Source organism: Silene latifolia, chromosome 11, assembly GCF_048544455.1.
Source record: "Silene latifolia isolate original U9 population chromosome 11, ASM4854445v1, whole genome shotgun sequence".
Classification (NCBI taxonomy): Eukaryota; Viridiplantae; Streptophyta; class Magnoliopsida; order Caryophyllales; family Caryophyllaceae; genus Silene; species Silene latifolia.
Window position 1 is genome coordinate 9,339,328 of NC_133536.1, and position 15,094 is coordinate 9,354,421.

At 33.3% G+C, this 15,094-nt stretch overlaps 2 protein-coding genes, 1 non-coding gene and 1 pseudogene across 3 annotated transcripts; 2 read left to right on the forward strand and 2 right to left on the reverse strand.

The window, feature by feature from the left end:
- Positions 1-575: 575 nt before the first annotated feature.
- On the reverse strand, positions 576-1,823 carry LOC141612864 (F-box/FBD/LRR-repeat protein At5g22660-like). Its single transcript, XM_074431614.1, has one exon. It carries the CDS (start codon positions 1,821-1,823, stop codon positions 576-578), a length of 1,248 nt encoding a protein of 415 aa, XP_074287715.1.
- Positions 1,824-9,662: 7,839 nt separating this feature from the next.
- TRNAV-AAC (transfer RNA valine (anticodon AAC)) lies at positions 9,663-9,736 on the forward strand. Its single transcript has one exon. It is a non-coding gene; the product is annotated as a tRNA-Val (tRNA).
- Positions 9,737-9,790: 54 nt separating this feature from the next.
- Positions 9,791-10,996, forward strand: LOC141612683 (1-aminocyclopropane-1-carboxylate oxidase homolog 1-like; annotated as a pseudogene).
- A 755-nt stretch (positions 10,997-11,751) lies between these two features.
- On the reverse strand, positions 11,752-12,855 carry LOC141612865 (F-box/kelch-repeat protein At3g23880-like). The gene has a single exon (XM_074431615.1). The coding sequence runs from the start codon at positions 12,853-12,855 to the stop codon at positions 11,752-11,754; it is 1,104 nt and encodes a 367-aa protein (XP_074287716.1).
- Positions 12,856-15,094: the final 2,239 nt, after the last annotated feature.

Genomic DNA, 15,094 nt, shown 5'->3' on the forward strand with positions numbered 1-15,094 from the left:
TGAGCAAATTGAGGGCTTGGCTTTGTGCCAAGCGTACTCACTCCGACGCTCAAGTCAGTGAACTTATTGTGATTAAGTAGTATGTAGCTCGCGGACGTGTATTGTAGAGAGATGAGAGAGATAATACCAATTTAAGTGGTTCTTAGGTTAGATTCTGGATCCCTTCCTCAATGAGGATTGAGGAGTATTTATAGACTTTCACCTTTTGTCACGTAGTGGCCAAGTGGGCCAAGTGGCGTAGCAGGTGGAAAGACTGATCTACCCTCGGCCGAGGGACCCATGGCAGGCCGGCGAGCCTGGTTGACTCCATGCCGAGGGTTCTTGGATATGAGTACGCGGGTATGTGCCCCGGCTGGTAGGTTGCCATGCCGAGACCCAGGCTGGCAGGCCGAAAGGCTGCATCGGCTGGTATGTCTAAGTCATTGACTTGCTGTGGATATCTTTGACCTTGCTCAATCATGTTGACTTGGTCAGCGGTGCAGAATATGCCCCATCATTTTGAATACAAATGAACTCGACTAAAAGCAAATACGGAAAATTAATTTCATGGCAAAAAAAAAAAAGATAACAAAGAATCAGTCTAGCTTACAACCTCCTAGAAGTTCGATTTGACAACGCGATGTACTCTCAGCACACTCGAATAAAGTTTCGAGAAATTGAGATTTTGCCAACTTATTATAATCCCAAAGGTTAACTGAACTAAGAACAAGCTTCTCCAAAACCTTGGCACTTCTTAGCAACCATGTCAATAGATTCAATCTTTGTTTGCTAAATTTGCCGTCAATCATATACACCTCTAAGCGCTTCACTTGTTCAACTAGCGCGAATTTGGCATCTACATTCAAAATCATCGCCTTGTACTCATCATAATAATTACTAAAATGTAGCTTAAGAACCTTCAAATTCGGACAACAAAGCAATTGTTCGTCAAACATTTTTTGATATAATTTCCAAGGCAAAGATAACGTAAGATGTCTCAAATTAGGGAAGACGGTCTTTTTAGGACTAGTGTAAAACTTCCGGTCCCAATAATCTTCAACATGGAGTGCAAGCGACTTGACATTCAAAATCGAATCCAACATCTGCATTGATAATATGTCCCTAGTAAAATACCTAAAATGCTCTAATATTGGAGCATCAATAATAATAATAACCTTACAATAAGCATTGGAAACCTTATATAGATTTATATATAATCGCTTTAATTTCTCGCTTGTAATTGATATCGAACTTTTCCTTTTCTGATCAATATCAAGGGTCAAGGACAAGTCTTCAAGAGACGGGCAACCACTTATTAATTCTTCCAAAAGTCCATAATTCGGCGAAACTAGATGAAGTTTCTTGAGGTTCGGAGGAAGAATCATTGAAAGTTGATCATCGCTACGAGCAATCTCTTTAAAAGAGATATACAATGTAAGTGATAACAAAGAATGCATTCGGAAAATGCTCGGTGGCCACACTCGTATGCTAAATTCAAAACTATCGAACGTATTAATCGTGAAGTGTCGGATGTTACTAGAACGAAGTCGATGAGCCCACGTATCGATGATAGGCCAGCAAAGCGGGTCTTTATAGAAGCTAACGTGAAGATTAAGATAGAAAGTGTCGATTACGGGTGTGGTGAAATAATCGAAGAGATTATCGAAAATGGTCCAGTAACGAGGCTCGTAAACATTGTATGCAATTCTGCTACTTGTGTAAATCTGTTTGATGCTGAAAATAGTTGATGAAATGGTTATGACGAAATCAGGAAGGTTAAGGTGGGAAATAATTTCCGAGACGATGTCGTCCGGAAGGGAGCTCCATCTATGGTGTTGTTCCATTGTTGTTAATCGGCTAGGGTTTTGTGAATTTGTTAACGGCGGCTATGCTTATATTTGGAGATTTAGAAGTAACGAGCAAAGTATGGCTCTAGTTTTTCGCCTAAACTTTTAACTTTTGGTATGATTAGTTAGGCCCATTCTAACCTACTCCCTTCTAGATAATGGGCAGTGGGCCGGGTTGGGTGGGCCGGGTTATGGAAGAAAGCCTGAGCCCACATTGCGGGTTGATGGTGGGCGCTTGTGCGGGCTTAGGCGGTTGGGCTGGGATGAGGTGGGCCTAGAACGCTCTAGTTGCGTTATTCGGCTATGCGGGCCTGGCGGGCTGTTGAGTGTGAGTTGGGAATGAGTGAGCTCGAGCCCAGCCCGAGTAGGTGGTACGGGCCTAGGGTGGGTCGATGGGCTGGTAGATGAGTGAGCCCATTACCGGGCCCGACTATTTTGGGCTGAGCCAGCTGACACCGATATCCAACTCTATTATGTTCTACTTTTTTTTATGTGAACAAATGATAGGACGGAGAAATATTTTATTTTGACCTTTTATTAACGATAGAAGCAAATTTATAATGGTGGATAACATTACTAGAATATGCTTGACTTTGGTAGTAGGGTTAACTATCAAATTAAATTAACATAAATAATACGGAGTACAAAACTAGTATAGATCATGCGCAATGAATGCGCTGTATTTATATAGTTGTTTTTGTATTACTTATTCATGTTGAATTAACAATTATATAATTTTTTATATTTCACGTTATTATATTTTGATATGAGAAAAAAATTGAACTGTAAAATTAATCAAGAAAATTGAGTAATATCGTGAAATTTATATATTAATTATTTTCTCAGTCACAAAACTAATCTATATCTATCTATATTATTAAAGGAAGGTTTTTTCGAGCGATTACAGAGAGTCCAAGTTTTACAAAATACCTATAACAAAGGATATACAATAACAAATTATTTAAATTTAAACAAATTCAAATCAAACTAAAAGATAAAGTTTGTAATACAATCGTCACAACGATAGAACTCAAAGATTATTAAAAGATAAAATTTGTAACACAATCATCAAAACAATAGGGGACTCGAATTATTGCGCTCAAGAAGTATCATATTTGTACCAATTACGAAACAACAAGAAGTCTAATATGACTCAACTATATAACACATGAATCCAGTTATATATATACTCAATGCTCTTGCTTCACCGCAAACCATTTGATGATTTCTTTCTATTGTTCTTCTATGCTATTTTTTTTATTTGTTCATAATATTATATTGATTGATGATTAATGATTTCTTTCTTTGTTTTTGTTTTTTTGCAGCACGATTACGAGTTCATACAATAATACTAATTACATTATGTATGAGTATTTTTTTGGTGCGAACATTACGTATGAGTATTGTCATGGTCTTGTGATATGATATGAATTATGTTTATTTAGCTTCAAACACTATACTACTTCAATATACTCTTTTATTTTATTTGATTATGAGATGTATGCATATTAAATAATCGACGACGGTATTACAGGACATAATATGAATATTCAAATACGAGGTTCAGTTTTAGGAGCTTCAACCGAAGGGAAGTTTCGTCTCCAAACTACAATTTCTTTGGTGTTTTTATATAAGTATGCTTTTTTCATTGAGATTATATTGTTTAAGCTTTAATTCAAAGTTTAATCTGTCGTCATTGGTATTCTTATCGCAGGAAATTTGTACGCCTTTTACTTATGTGTTTATATTTTAACCGTGGCTATTATATTAATGATGGACTATGATTTTCTACAACATCCCATTATCTAAATTTCTAAAAAAAAAATATCCTTCTTAAATTGCTGAGAGCTTAAGAGTTACCCTAACTCTAATGTTAATCATAGCACAGCCATGGGACTCAAATTAACGAACGATGGGACATATATGTCATATGAATTAGTGCCTTTTACTATAAAAATCTTGCTAAAAGAGGTTCGGAGTAATAATGAAAGTACATTATAACCTTAATTATGGAATTTGTATTGTATTGGAATTAGAAAGAATAATTTATGTTGTATAGAGGAGATTCTTAGGGGTCGTTTGGTTCACAATGGGAAATTGCAATGCCTAGGAAGATCCAATTACTATGCTATTCTATTTCATGTGAATTTGGAAAAGTTGTTTGATTGGATGTGGGAACTCCAATTCCATAGGAACTTCCACTTACCTAGGGGGCCTAGGTAAGCAACTTCCTCCACTATGGAGGAATTAGAGTTTCTAGAAAGTTACAATTCATGTGAATTTGGGCAACCAAACAAGTCCTTATATGTTTAATTAATGTGGACAAAACTTCTAAACCATAATAGTTTAGAGTCTCCAACGTTTGTTAAACTACTCAATCCCTGTAAGATATTCAAGCACTACAATGAGTGCTCAAGATTCAAGTTTACGACAATGACTCAATAAGTGCTCAAGCAATGTAATGGCCTTGAATTAAAGATGCGGAATAAAACACTAATATAAAATATTGATTTTTGAATTCTTATTTCTACTGTAGAATAAATTTGGTATGGATCATGGATGGAAGTGTATTTTTACACTTACAAGGTACAATAAAATGAAATAAAGAGTAAGGGGTTGTTTGGTTGATCAAGGAACTTAATTTTCCTAGAAAAATACAATTCATGGGAATTAAGTTCCCTCATCCAATTCGGGTGAATTTCAGAAAAGTGTTTGGTTGCTCATGTAGGAATTAAATTCCACAGGAACTTCCAATGACCAAGGGGGGAGTAGGTAAGCAACTTCCTACATCATGTAGGCATTGGAAGTTCCTGAGAAGTTCTAATTCCTACATTTTCCAAAATTTATGGCAACCAAACAACCCAGGTTTTTCAAAATCATGGGATTTTCCAATGCCTATGTTTTCTAAGTGGCAACCAAACAACCCCTAAATTGCATCAAACTAATTAACCTCTTTTGTTTATGAGTTTACCTAAAAAAAATCATTAATGTAAGTTTGTACACACTTATAAATGATTAACAAAAGCTCTACCGATTAGGTTTTAAAAATATTATCATGCGCCAAATTCCATCGTAGAACGCGTAAAATAAACCCAAAGTCACATTCAAATTCTACTTAACTTGGGATTTGGGAATCTTATCGTGTCTTGTGAGAAAAAAAAAATGCTTTAATCCAAGATACAATATAAAATTATTTCTTCAATTTAAACAATACTAATAATTCTCCAATATTTGTGTAAGAATCGTTATATTTCGGTGTATAGTAAGGTACTTAGGTTATTTATACAATATTGTTACTCCTTCAATATTAAGCATTTATTTATCTTTGATTTTGATACAAAGATAAGAAAATAGGAGGGAACCATGTTCTTAATATCAAAAGGTAAACAAATTCTTTAGACGTTTTAAAATAGAATAGGTAAAGAAATAATGGGACGGTGGGAGTATATTCTTAGGTCGATTTATCCAAAACAAATGATAAATGAAACTAATCGGGCTTGATGAGTTGCATATAATAAAATAATTTATTAAATGAGAGATACAATTTTCAAAAGTTATCATATGATTAAAATTATTATTGGTATGAAGTAGCATATAGTTAAGATTAGTTACCTCAATATTTTTATTTACTGCGTTATACATGATAGAACACTACAAATAGGCCCGTGTATCGCACGGGCATTAAATCTAGTATATATATAAAAGAGAGTTTTTTCGAGCGATCTGAGAGCGTCCACATCATCAAAAATTAATTTAGGAAAGTATAATTTTTGATGTAAAAAATAAAGTGGAAAATCTTTTAATTATTATAATATGTATATTTCCTAAATTATATTCAAGTGATATTTCCAATTTTTATATCAAACTTTTACATTTCATTTGGCAAAAAAATATCGTTAAAAAAATTATGAAAATAATATAATTAGCTTTGTGGAAAAAAATGCTATCATTAGAGTATAGATTTCATATTGTTTGCACATATTAAAGATGATGTACTTCTTAATACGTAAAATTGTGTACTTTTTAGTATGTTTTGTCCCACATTGGAAAATAAGTAGGAGTGGTGAATATACTACATATAAATAGTTAGAATTTGTCCCACATCGAAAGATTAGTATAAGGTGATGTGATCCTATGATTATAAATAAGAGGCATATTTGAAACTTATGTATCCACCCAAAAAAATTTGAGTCTCATAAATATTGTTTTAAAGAGCTTTTAAGATTTTCTATCATTATATACGATATGATATAAAAAATAAAGTGGAAATCGTTGCAGGGAACTACCCGGGAAAGAGTTAAGAACATGAACAAGAAAATAAAAAAATAAAGGTTTTACTAATGGTAGTCTCTAATGATCGAGACTAAGTGGTTTTACCTTCAAAGAAAAATAATATGTATACAATAGTAGCTTTTTTAAGAAGAGACATGTATTTCTTGGTATGTTATATCTTTCACATTGAAAAATAATGTAGGCATGATGAACATACTACGTCTAAATAATTAAATTATGTATCTCACATTGAAATAATAGTATACGGCAGGGTGATTCTATAAATATAAATAGGAGGCATCCTTCAAACTTAGGTATTAACCCAAAATTTTTTGATATAAAAGATATGTACTTTTTAGTATGTTATATATCCCACATTGAAAAATAATGTAGGTGTGATGAATATATTATGTATAAATAATAGAACTGTCCCATATATATACATTTTCTATATTATATTAAAGTGATGTTTATAATTTTGATATAAAAACTTTATATTTCATTTGACAAAAAAGTATCGTATGAAAATTATATAATTAGATTGTGACAAAAAAATGCTATCATTAGAGTGTAGATTGTATTGTATTGTATTTTCTCATTATTAAATCGGGTTGATGTCAAAGTAGGTGCAAAAAAAAAATGGTGTACTTAGTATGTTATTTGCCCTACATTGAAAAGTAATGTAAGTCTGGTGAATATATTATGTATAAATATTAGAATTGTCCCACATCGGAAGATTACATAAGGCAGAGTGATCTTATGATTATAAATAGAAGTCATAACCCAAAATCTTTTTATTCTCTTAAGTATTGTCAGAGAGAGCTCTTAAAAGAGTTTGTATTACTGTCTCTACAATAATGATTTCTAACTTAAGTTAATCTTTGGAAAATCTTTTAGTTATTATAATATATACTCTGTATTTCTTATTTTATATTCAAGTGAAGTTTCTAATTTTTATATAAAAACTTTTACATTTAATTTGGCAAAATAATATCGGTAAAAATATTATGAAAATAATATTATTAGATTCATGGTAAGAAATGCTATCATCAGAGTATATATATATATATAGATTTCATATAATTTGCACATATTAAAGATGGTGTATTTCATAATATGTTATATGTCCCACATTGAAAAATAATATAGGTGTGATAAATATACTACATATAAAAAATAGAATTTTTCCACATCGAAATATAGCATAAGGTGGGTGATTCTAAGATTATAAATAGAAGGCATCCTTGGAACTTAGGCAACAACCCAAAATCTTTTGAGTCTCTTAAGTATTGTCTTGGAGAACTCTTAAAAGTTCATATCATTATATTTTCTACCTATAGATTTTATATGTCTCATATTGAAAAATAATTTAGGTGTGGTAAATATACTACGTTTAAATAATATAATTAGAATTGTGTTAAAAAATATTCTATCATTAGAGTATAGGTTCCTATCATTTGCACATATTTTAATTATGATTAAAAAAAAATAGAAAATAAACGTCCATGGTAGCATGTGTAATCTATCAAAGAGGTTACCATGAGAAATTTTCAATATTATAATGATAGAGTTAATTAAATTTTTTATTTAAAACAGAGATATATCCGTACCAATAAAACAATAAAGGGGGTATTATTTTTTAATTGTTATTTTATAAGTCCATTTAACAACCTTTACATTAGGGGGTACCATGGGCAAAAAAATGGAACCTCAAGGGTACCATAGGCAGATTCTTAAAAGTAGGGGTAACATAGAAAATCTGACAAAATTAAGGGGTACCACGGGAAATTTCCGTATCTAAATTATGTTAAATTTTTTTTGAAGAAAAACAACGTACAAATATTAATGGAGAGTACTTTATCATATTATTAAATTTAAATATAACTATTAGATATAATGAGTAGCAATTGTCTGTATTCGGTATTCGAGATATGGTTGGATGTCGAACTAAGTGCAAAAAAGATGGTGTAATTCTGAGTATGTTATTTGTCCCACATTGAAAAACAATGCAGGTTTGATGAATATATATTACGTATAAATAGTAGAATTGTCCCACATCAGAAAAAAAATCCAAGTTTGGTGAATATATTACTTATAAATAGTAGAATTGTCCCACATCGAAAGATTAGTATAAGGTGGGGTGATTATATGATTATAAATAAGAGTTAACCCACGTATATATTAATCTTTTATTTTTTTTAAAGAGATATTTTAATAATATGTAAAAAAATCATTAGACATAGAATGTAAACATTAAACCCTTATAACAATTTTTTTTGCATTATAAATAAGTTAATTACCCCCGTTGCAACGCACGGGCATTCAAACTAGTAATTTAATTTTATAAACTTCTCAACTTGTTTTAATAATTTTTTCTTTCCACAAATCTAATAATCTCACTTTATATTTTTGTTTTATAGATAGCAAGTAATATGCGTCAAATCATTCTCTAATAAAGTTTAGCAATTTATATTTAGACTTGTATTTCATTTTGATTAAATTGTTCTAATTTGATGAGAAGTTATTTTTTAATGAAAAATTAGTTTTTTAATGTTTATTTGTTTTCTTGTTTAAGTAAATAAAGCTTGGAGTGAAAAAATTTCCTTATTTTGAGGCGGTATCAACCATATTTATAGAGAACAACCGAGATTAGGCCTCAATGACATAATCCAAATCAAGTCTCTAACCAAGATTTAATACCATGGATCTAAGTGTGGCATGGAGCCTCTGACCGATCAAATTATCGAACATATTTGATTGACCGCTGATAATGGGTAGATGTCGTCGTACCCAATCAAACAAATTCTCAACTAGTAAAGGTAGTCGAGGTCGAACCACAGGGAGATCAAAGATTGAATACTAGTTTTGTCTTAAATTAAAAGTTAGCTTCGTGAATCAAGAAATATTAGGCTAAACCACTAAACTAAATTAACTAAGACTACTAAACTAAGTAATAAGTAATCGAATAATGGCTTAAATAATTAAGGAAAGCCTAGGGCACGATTAAACTACCAACATTCAAAATCACTTTAATTCCATCAATTAGTCATCAATTCAAGAGGTATTTAGCTAGGGGAAAACGCCACTAATTGGCCTATGAATGTGCGGTTTTGATATAGTGTACAATTGTGCATGAACACTAAAGCAATTATGGAAAATATACAAGCAAACTCCTTGATTGTAGGAGTAGAATAGGCTAGTGGAGCAACCCGAACCAAATTGGCAATACTCGAACAAATGGAATTAAATTTGACATTCTTTAAATTCGAAGTAGACCGACCAAAGCAAAATAAAATGCGACGAATATATGACATGTCGTGATTAGAATTTCAAAGTTTTTAGTTAAGATATTTTAACTTTTTTAAAGTTTTTTTTACATTGTTACCCGTTTTCTCCTTTAGGATCAATTCCTGGCTATGATTTAGGCCATGCAAGGGGAAACAAAAGTTGGAAGACATAAGGAACCTAAGAATCGAAAAGCCCAAGAAAAATGCTTAAACTAAAGCAGAAACTACAGTTACTAGATGAGATAATATACTCTAAGGCGCCATTAACTAACAACAAGGTTTCGTGGTGTAGTTGGTTATCACGTCAGTCTAACACACTGAAGGTCCCCGGTTCGAGCCCGGGCGAAGCCATTTTTCCCAATTTTGCTTTTTTAATTTTTTTCCAATTTTGCTTTTTTAATTTTTCAAGTTGTTGGTCATGGAGTTTCCTGTGATGTTATGAAGAACATGCTTAAGAGTGTGTCGGAGTTTCACGAGCAGCCGACAGAATTGAAGCAGGAGTTTTATTCTCATGATTCTAAGAGGAAGGTGTGGTATTATATGACTGTACAATCTGTGTATAATACTGCATTTTGGAAGGATACTATTGCTTGGCAGTTTCACGATTTTGAAACCGAGTTTCAGGCCTTGCCTCTCATCTGCAGGTATATTTCAGGCTGTAAATCATAGCATTACGTATTTTGCGGCCTGATCTCGGTCGCTGTATCTTAAGTTTCTTTGACTTTGCATATCAGTATCAGACTCGGTGTGTTTCAGTTTCTTTGGCACAGGGACCTTGTCGTAAATTTAAAAGTCGAGTTCAGTCCTGTATTCCAAATGTGTGTAATTGTGTATACTGTTTTCTTGTTATAAATTTTCATCACATTCCGTCACAACTTCTGCAGAAAACCTATGTCGGATTATGTATCAGACATTATTACGCTGAAGACGGAATTAAGCAAACTGCTATCTGAGGCACTAGGGCTTGACAGTGATCACCTAGACAAAATGGAATGCATGGAAGCTCGGAAACTAGTAGGTCATTACTATCCAAGCTGCCCTGAGCCAGAGCTAACCTTGGGAACAGCTAACCATTCAGAGCCTTATTTCTTTACCATTTTACTGCAAGACGATGTTGACGGTCTTCAAGTTTCGCATCAAATCAATGGATAAATGTTCAGCCTATTGACGGAGCACTTATTGCGATAATTGGTGATATGTTTCAGGTAAATGATAATGTTTTTGATTCAGTAACAGTCGGTCAATGCAATTCTCGACTGTTTCTCATTTTTGTATATTTTCAACCGGCAATGCTGAATAACCGGTTTTGTTTCTTGTAGCTGATAAACAATGACAAGTTTAGAAGTGCTGAACACAGAGTGGTGGCCACGAAACGAGGACCTCGATTGTCTGCAGCATGCTTCTTTTATCCAACCGTGATGAATCAAGAGCTAACTTTTCGGCCTCTAAATGGCGTACTCTCTGATGACAGTCCTGCATTATACAAAGAGAGCACACATTCTGAATACCTCAAGCATCACAGTTTATATGGAAGTTGTGCTTCCAAAGCTCTTCATGGTTTACGATTATAGTTCAGATCAATTCATTATGAATACGCCTCACCCATTACGCGATACACTCTTAAAACTTAAAAGAGTATGTTACATAGATTTAAGTAAGCAAAAGAACAGTTTACAGTTGTAAGCTACAGCCGAAATTGAGTGAGAGCTTTGGAGCCAGCATTTCCTTTGGGAATGGCCAGGTTATGTTGTTATCTGGACATGATATTGACCCATAAAAGTTGTTGTCTCTTAGAACAAGTACCCGTAAACTAGACAAGTTCCTTAACGAGTCAGGGAAAGTGCCATTAAAACGATTTTTTTCTGATGTCTAACACCTCTAACTGCTTGCAGTTGGCCAGTGATCTTGGAATTTGTCCTTGAAGAAAGTTTTCACCAATGTTGAGAGTACTTAAACTGCATCCTTTTGCAAATTATTCTTTATACGTTCCACTCAGAAAAATAAAATAAAAAAATCATGTCATCATAGCAGGACATTTACAGGCGATATCTCCATGAGCAGTGGGAAGTGCTTTCAAATGGACTGACAACCAATATGCTGCCTTGTTATGCCATTGAAAATGAATCCTTATGGGCACGCCAGACGGCAAAGTTATGAGCCCAAAAGCGAGGCCCATCATGGACATCATGCCCGGCCTGTCTCAACCTTATAACGCAATTTTGCCATCTCTTCTATCACTTCGTCTTATTCAGCCTAATATTCCCCTTTCAGTAGGAGGGAGTATATTATATTAGCAACTATAATAAAAAAATTCCAACACTTTTTAAAACAGCTTTACACGTTTTGACTTGCTCGATTATTCCTCTTCAAAAAGGCCAGACGAAACTCTCAATATAATCTTCCACATCCCATAAATGACCGTCGTAATGTCCACCCAAATTAGTGTCATCCCCTTGGTGACATTGTGTAACGTCCTGACCTTGATCGATCACCTTGAGCTCCTTCAAATGGTGTACCAAACACTTTCCATTCTTTGAGAAGTGAATGAAATCGACATACCCGACATTAACATAGAACAATTTCTCCCATGAATTCCAATCATTTCGATCTTTCAACATCCAAACATCGAAACAAGTATTATCTACGTAACGACACAATGACAAGCAACCTTGTATCCCAAACAAAGGCAGGTTAGCTTCGCTCTCTTGAAGCAACCAGCTCATCCATGGGTGTACCTCCAATTGTTCGTCATCTAAATTAAATCCAACAACGCGATTTTCTTGATCTCCTTGATCGCGAATTCTAAGAGGCCAGTACACAGTGTTATCGATCAAAACACCCTTATGAATTCCTATTGTAGACACACGATTATTATCTAAAACACAAGCTATTCTTCGCCATTTTCCAATGACCAAAGAATATACGTATAAATGAGTATTTAAATCATTAGTATAACTCGTAAAAATGGCAACAATCTTGTAGTCGTCAGTGTATGATCCATGACCGAACCCATAAGCTGCCGTGAACATAAAGGGTTCGATTTCTTCAAGTTCAACAATTTGGTCAATTTCTTGACTTTGTCGAATAGCAGGGTTCCAAAGATAGAAGGTACGATGTTGGTTTAATTCGCGGTACAAGCATACAAGCCCGTCACAAGAACCAACTATATCTATAACCCCACCTACACCATTATTATCAATGTCTAGGGGAAGTATTACATGTTTTAAATCGTGTTGAATTTCATCGTAGGATAACAAGTTGAACACATAATTACATCTTTCTGAATCATTTGCAAGTAAAAGAAAGTTATGAGGGCGCCCGGATGAATATCTAAGGTGCGATTTTGCAAAATCATGCCTCGAAATGGCGTATAACCAATCCTTACAAACGGACTTGAAGCGAAATAGAGATCTTACCGGAAGTCTTGGTAATATATTTTCTAGTATCAGGTGATCAGGAAGACGCGTCATTAGAACGGATTTGGAATGGTTGATTGATCACCTGTAAACTCGTCTTACAAGAGACTTATTAATATGATTAGTATGATTATAGAAGGTCGTTGACCTTGTAATTAGTACAGAGATGTTAAAGGTGTTTAATTAGATGTTAGTTAGAAGGGAGGGGTTGATTATAATAGAGAAGACGTTAACATTATTGACAACCAACTAACGTCTAAGGCATTGTTGGCAAAATGACAAGGTATCTTATTCAAATCGTCACGCAATCAAGTCCACTAATTAAATATACTGGGCACACATTTAAGTTAAAAGTGTTTTCGTAGGGACGTGCCACCCTGTTAAGTATGAAATTCGAATATCTCATTTTTTTCGTTTTCAATTACTTGGGGCAGGTGGAAATATGTTTACGTTAAACAGTTATTATAGGAACATATTAAGTTCGAAAATCGTAGTTTTTTAATTTCAACTCTTGGTTTACCTATATTATTTAGTCGAGTTATTAATTTATCCTATTTTTATTTTAAAAATGTCTTCGATATATAAATTGATCAAATTGTATAAACCATAATTTTGTCTAATTGTCATCCAGAATCAGTAGCTGAAAATATACGGAGTACTTCTCTATCCGAGACTCCGATTCAATAAATTTAATTTACTTTAGTAAACTGTAAACGTAAATAAATTGACGGGTAAATTACGAAAGCGTGCCAGTGTGCCTGTATGAGTATTCTGGCTGGGCCACAATTCTGGGCTTTCTGGCTCAATTTTGCCACTCATGAAGCGTGCAATTGTTGGGCTATACCAAGGAACAAGCCCATTAGCCCAATATTCATTCTGTATGAGTATGCATTCATGGAAAAAGAAATAAATAAAAATAGAGAAAAACAAGTCATATAAGAAAGAAATTAACTAAGCACTTCACCAATGATAGACCCAAAGTATCGCATATACTATTATAGGTTTTGCACGCAAATGTAACCTAGTTTAGTTGATAAAGTCATAAAAGCTGATACTCATGACCTGATTTCCAATCTTATCAACATCAAAATCGCATATACTATATTATAGGTTTTGCGGGTAGATGTAACCTAATTTAGTTGATAAAGTAATGAGAGAGAGTATTCATGACCTGGTTTCCAGTCTTGTCGGCATCAAAATCGTTCTTGTAATTCTCTTTACACTCCAAAAAGAAAAACGAACATATAATCAATCCCTTGAACAAATGGGAGACCCATATGCTCCCGAAAGTTGGATTTGGCAGTGAGAGGAAATCCTTGGATACTTGTATAAAACTCGATAGAACTCATCTTCCGGGAGGGAGTTATTTGAATGGATGTATGAAGACGATGTCGTCCGGAAGGGAGCTCCATCTATGGTGTTGTTCCATTGTTGTTAATCGGCTAGGGTTTTGTTCCATTGTTAATCGGCTATGCTTATATTGGAGATTTAGAAGTAACAGGCAAGGTATGTATTACAGTATTAGGGTTTATGGTCAAACCTAGAAACTTTTGACCATGAATAAGTCAAAGATATAAAATTGGGATATTCAACGGCGTACCCTTCAATTTTTCGGTTTTCTATGTTGTATCCTTATATTTTTATATAATACATTGTACTCTTAAACGTCTTACTTATTTCTCTATCATGAGATTCATGACCTCCTTTAACTCTCCATTAACTTTATTAATATCAAACAACCGTATTTTGATTTTTATTCTGACTCGTTAATATTCTATCACTATCCTATGTAAAAAGTATCACAAATCACTTTTCATAAGCTTAAATTACTATTAAAAACCTTAGTTATGATTCATGAAATGATAACTTCAGATTTGATGAATTTTTAGTTAGATTCATATACTATTTGGTGGGTTAATGGGTAATTTGGCGAATCCCCTATTTACTAAATAAATAGATGATTCTACGTTTTTTCCCACCTAATTATATTATCTTTTATTTGGGCCTTTAAATTTCCATTCTATTAGACACACTATGGGCCAAATCTGCAAGCTCAAAAAAATAAAATAAAAAAAATAATGTAAACTAGATAATCATCAACTAGTATAGACCTCGTGCAATATATTCACGGTATTTATAAAGTTTTAGTTTTCAGTGTATTATTTATTATCTATAAAATTTAAATTGACAATTCATTTATTTTTCATGTTTCCTCATTGTATTTTGATTAGAGCAATAAAAATTAATCGTAAGAAGTACAGAAATAAGTATTTTTGTTGAAATTTTTTGTTTT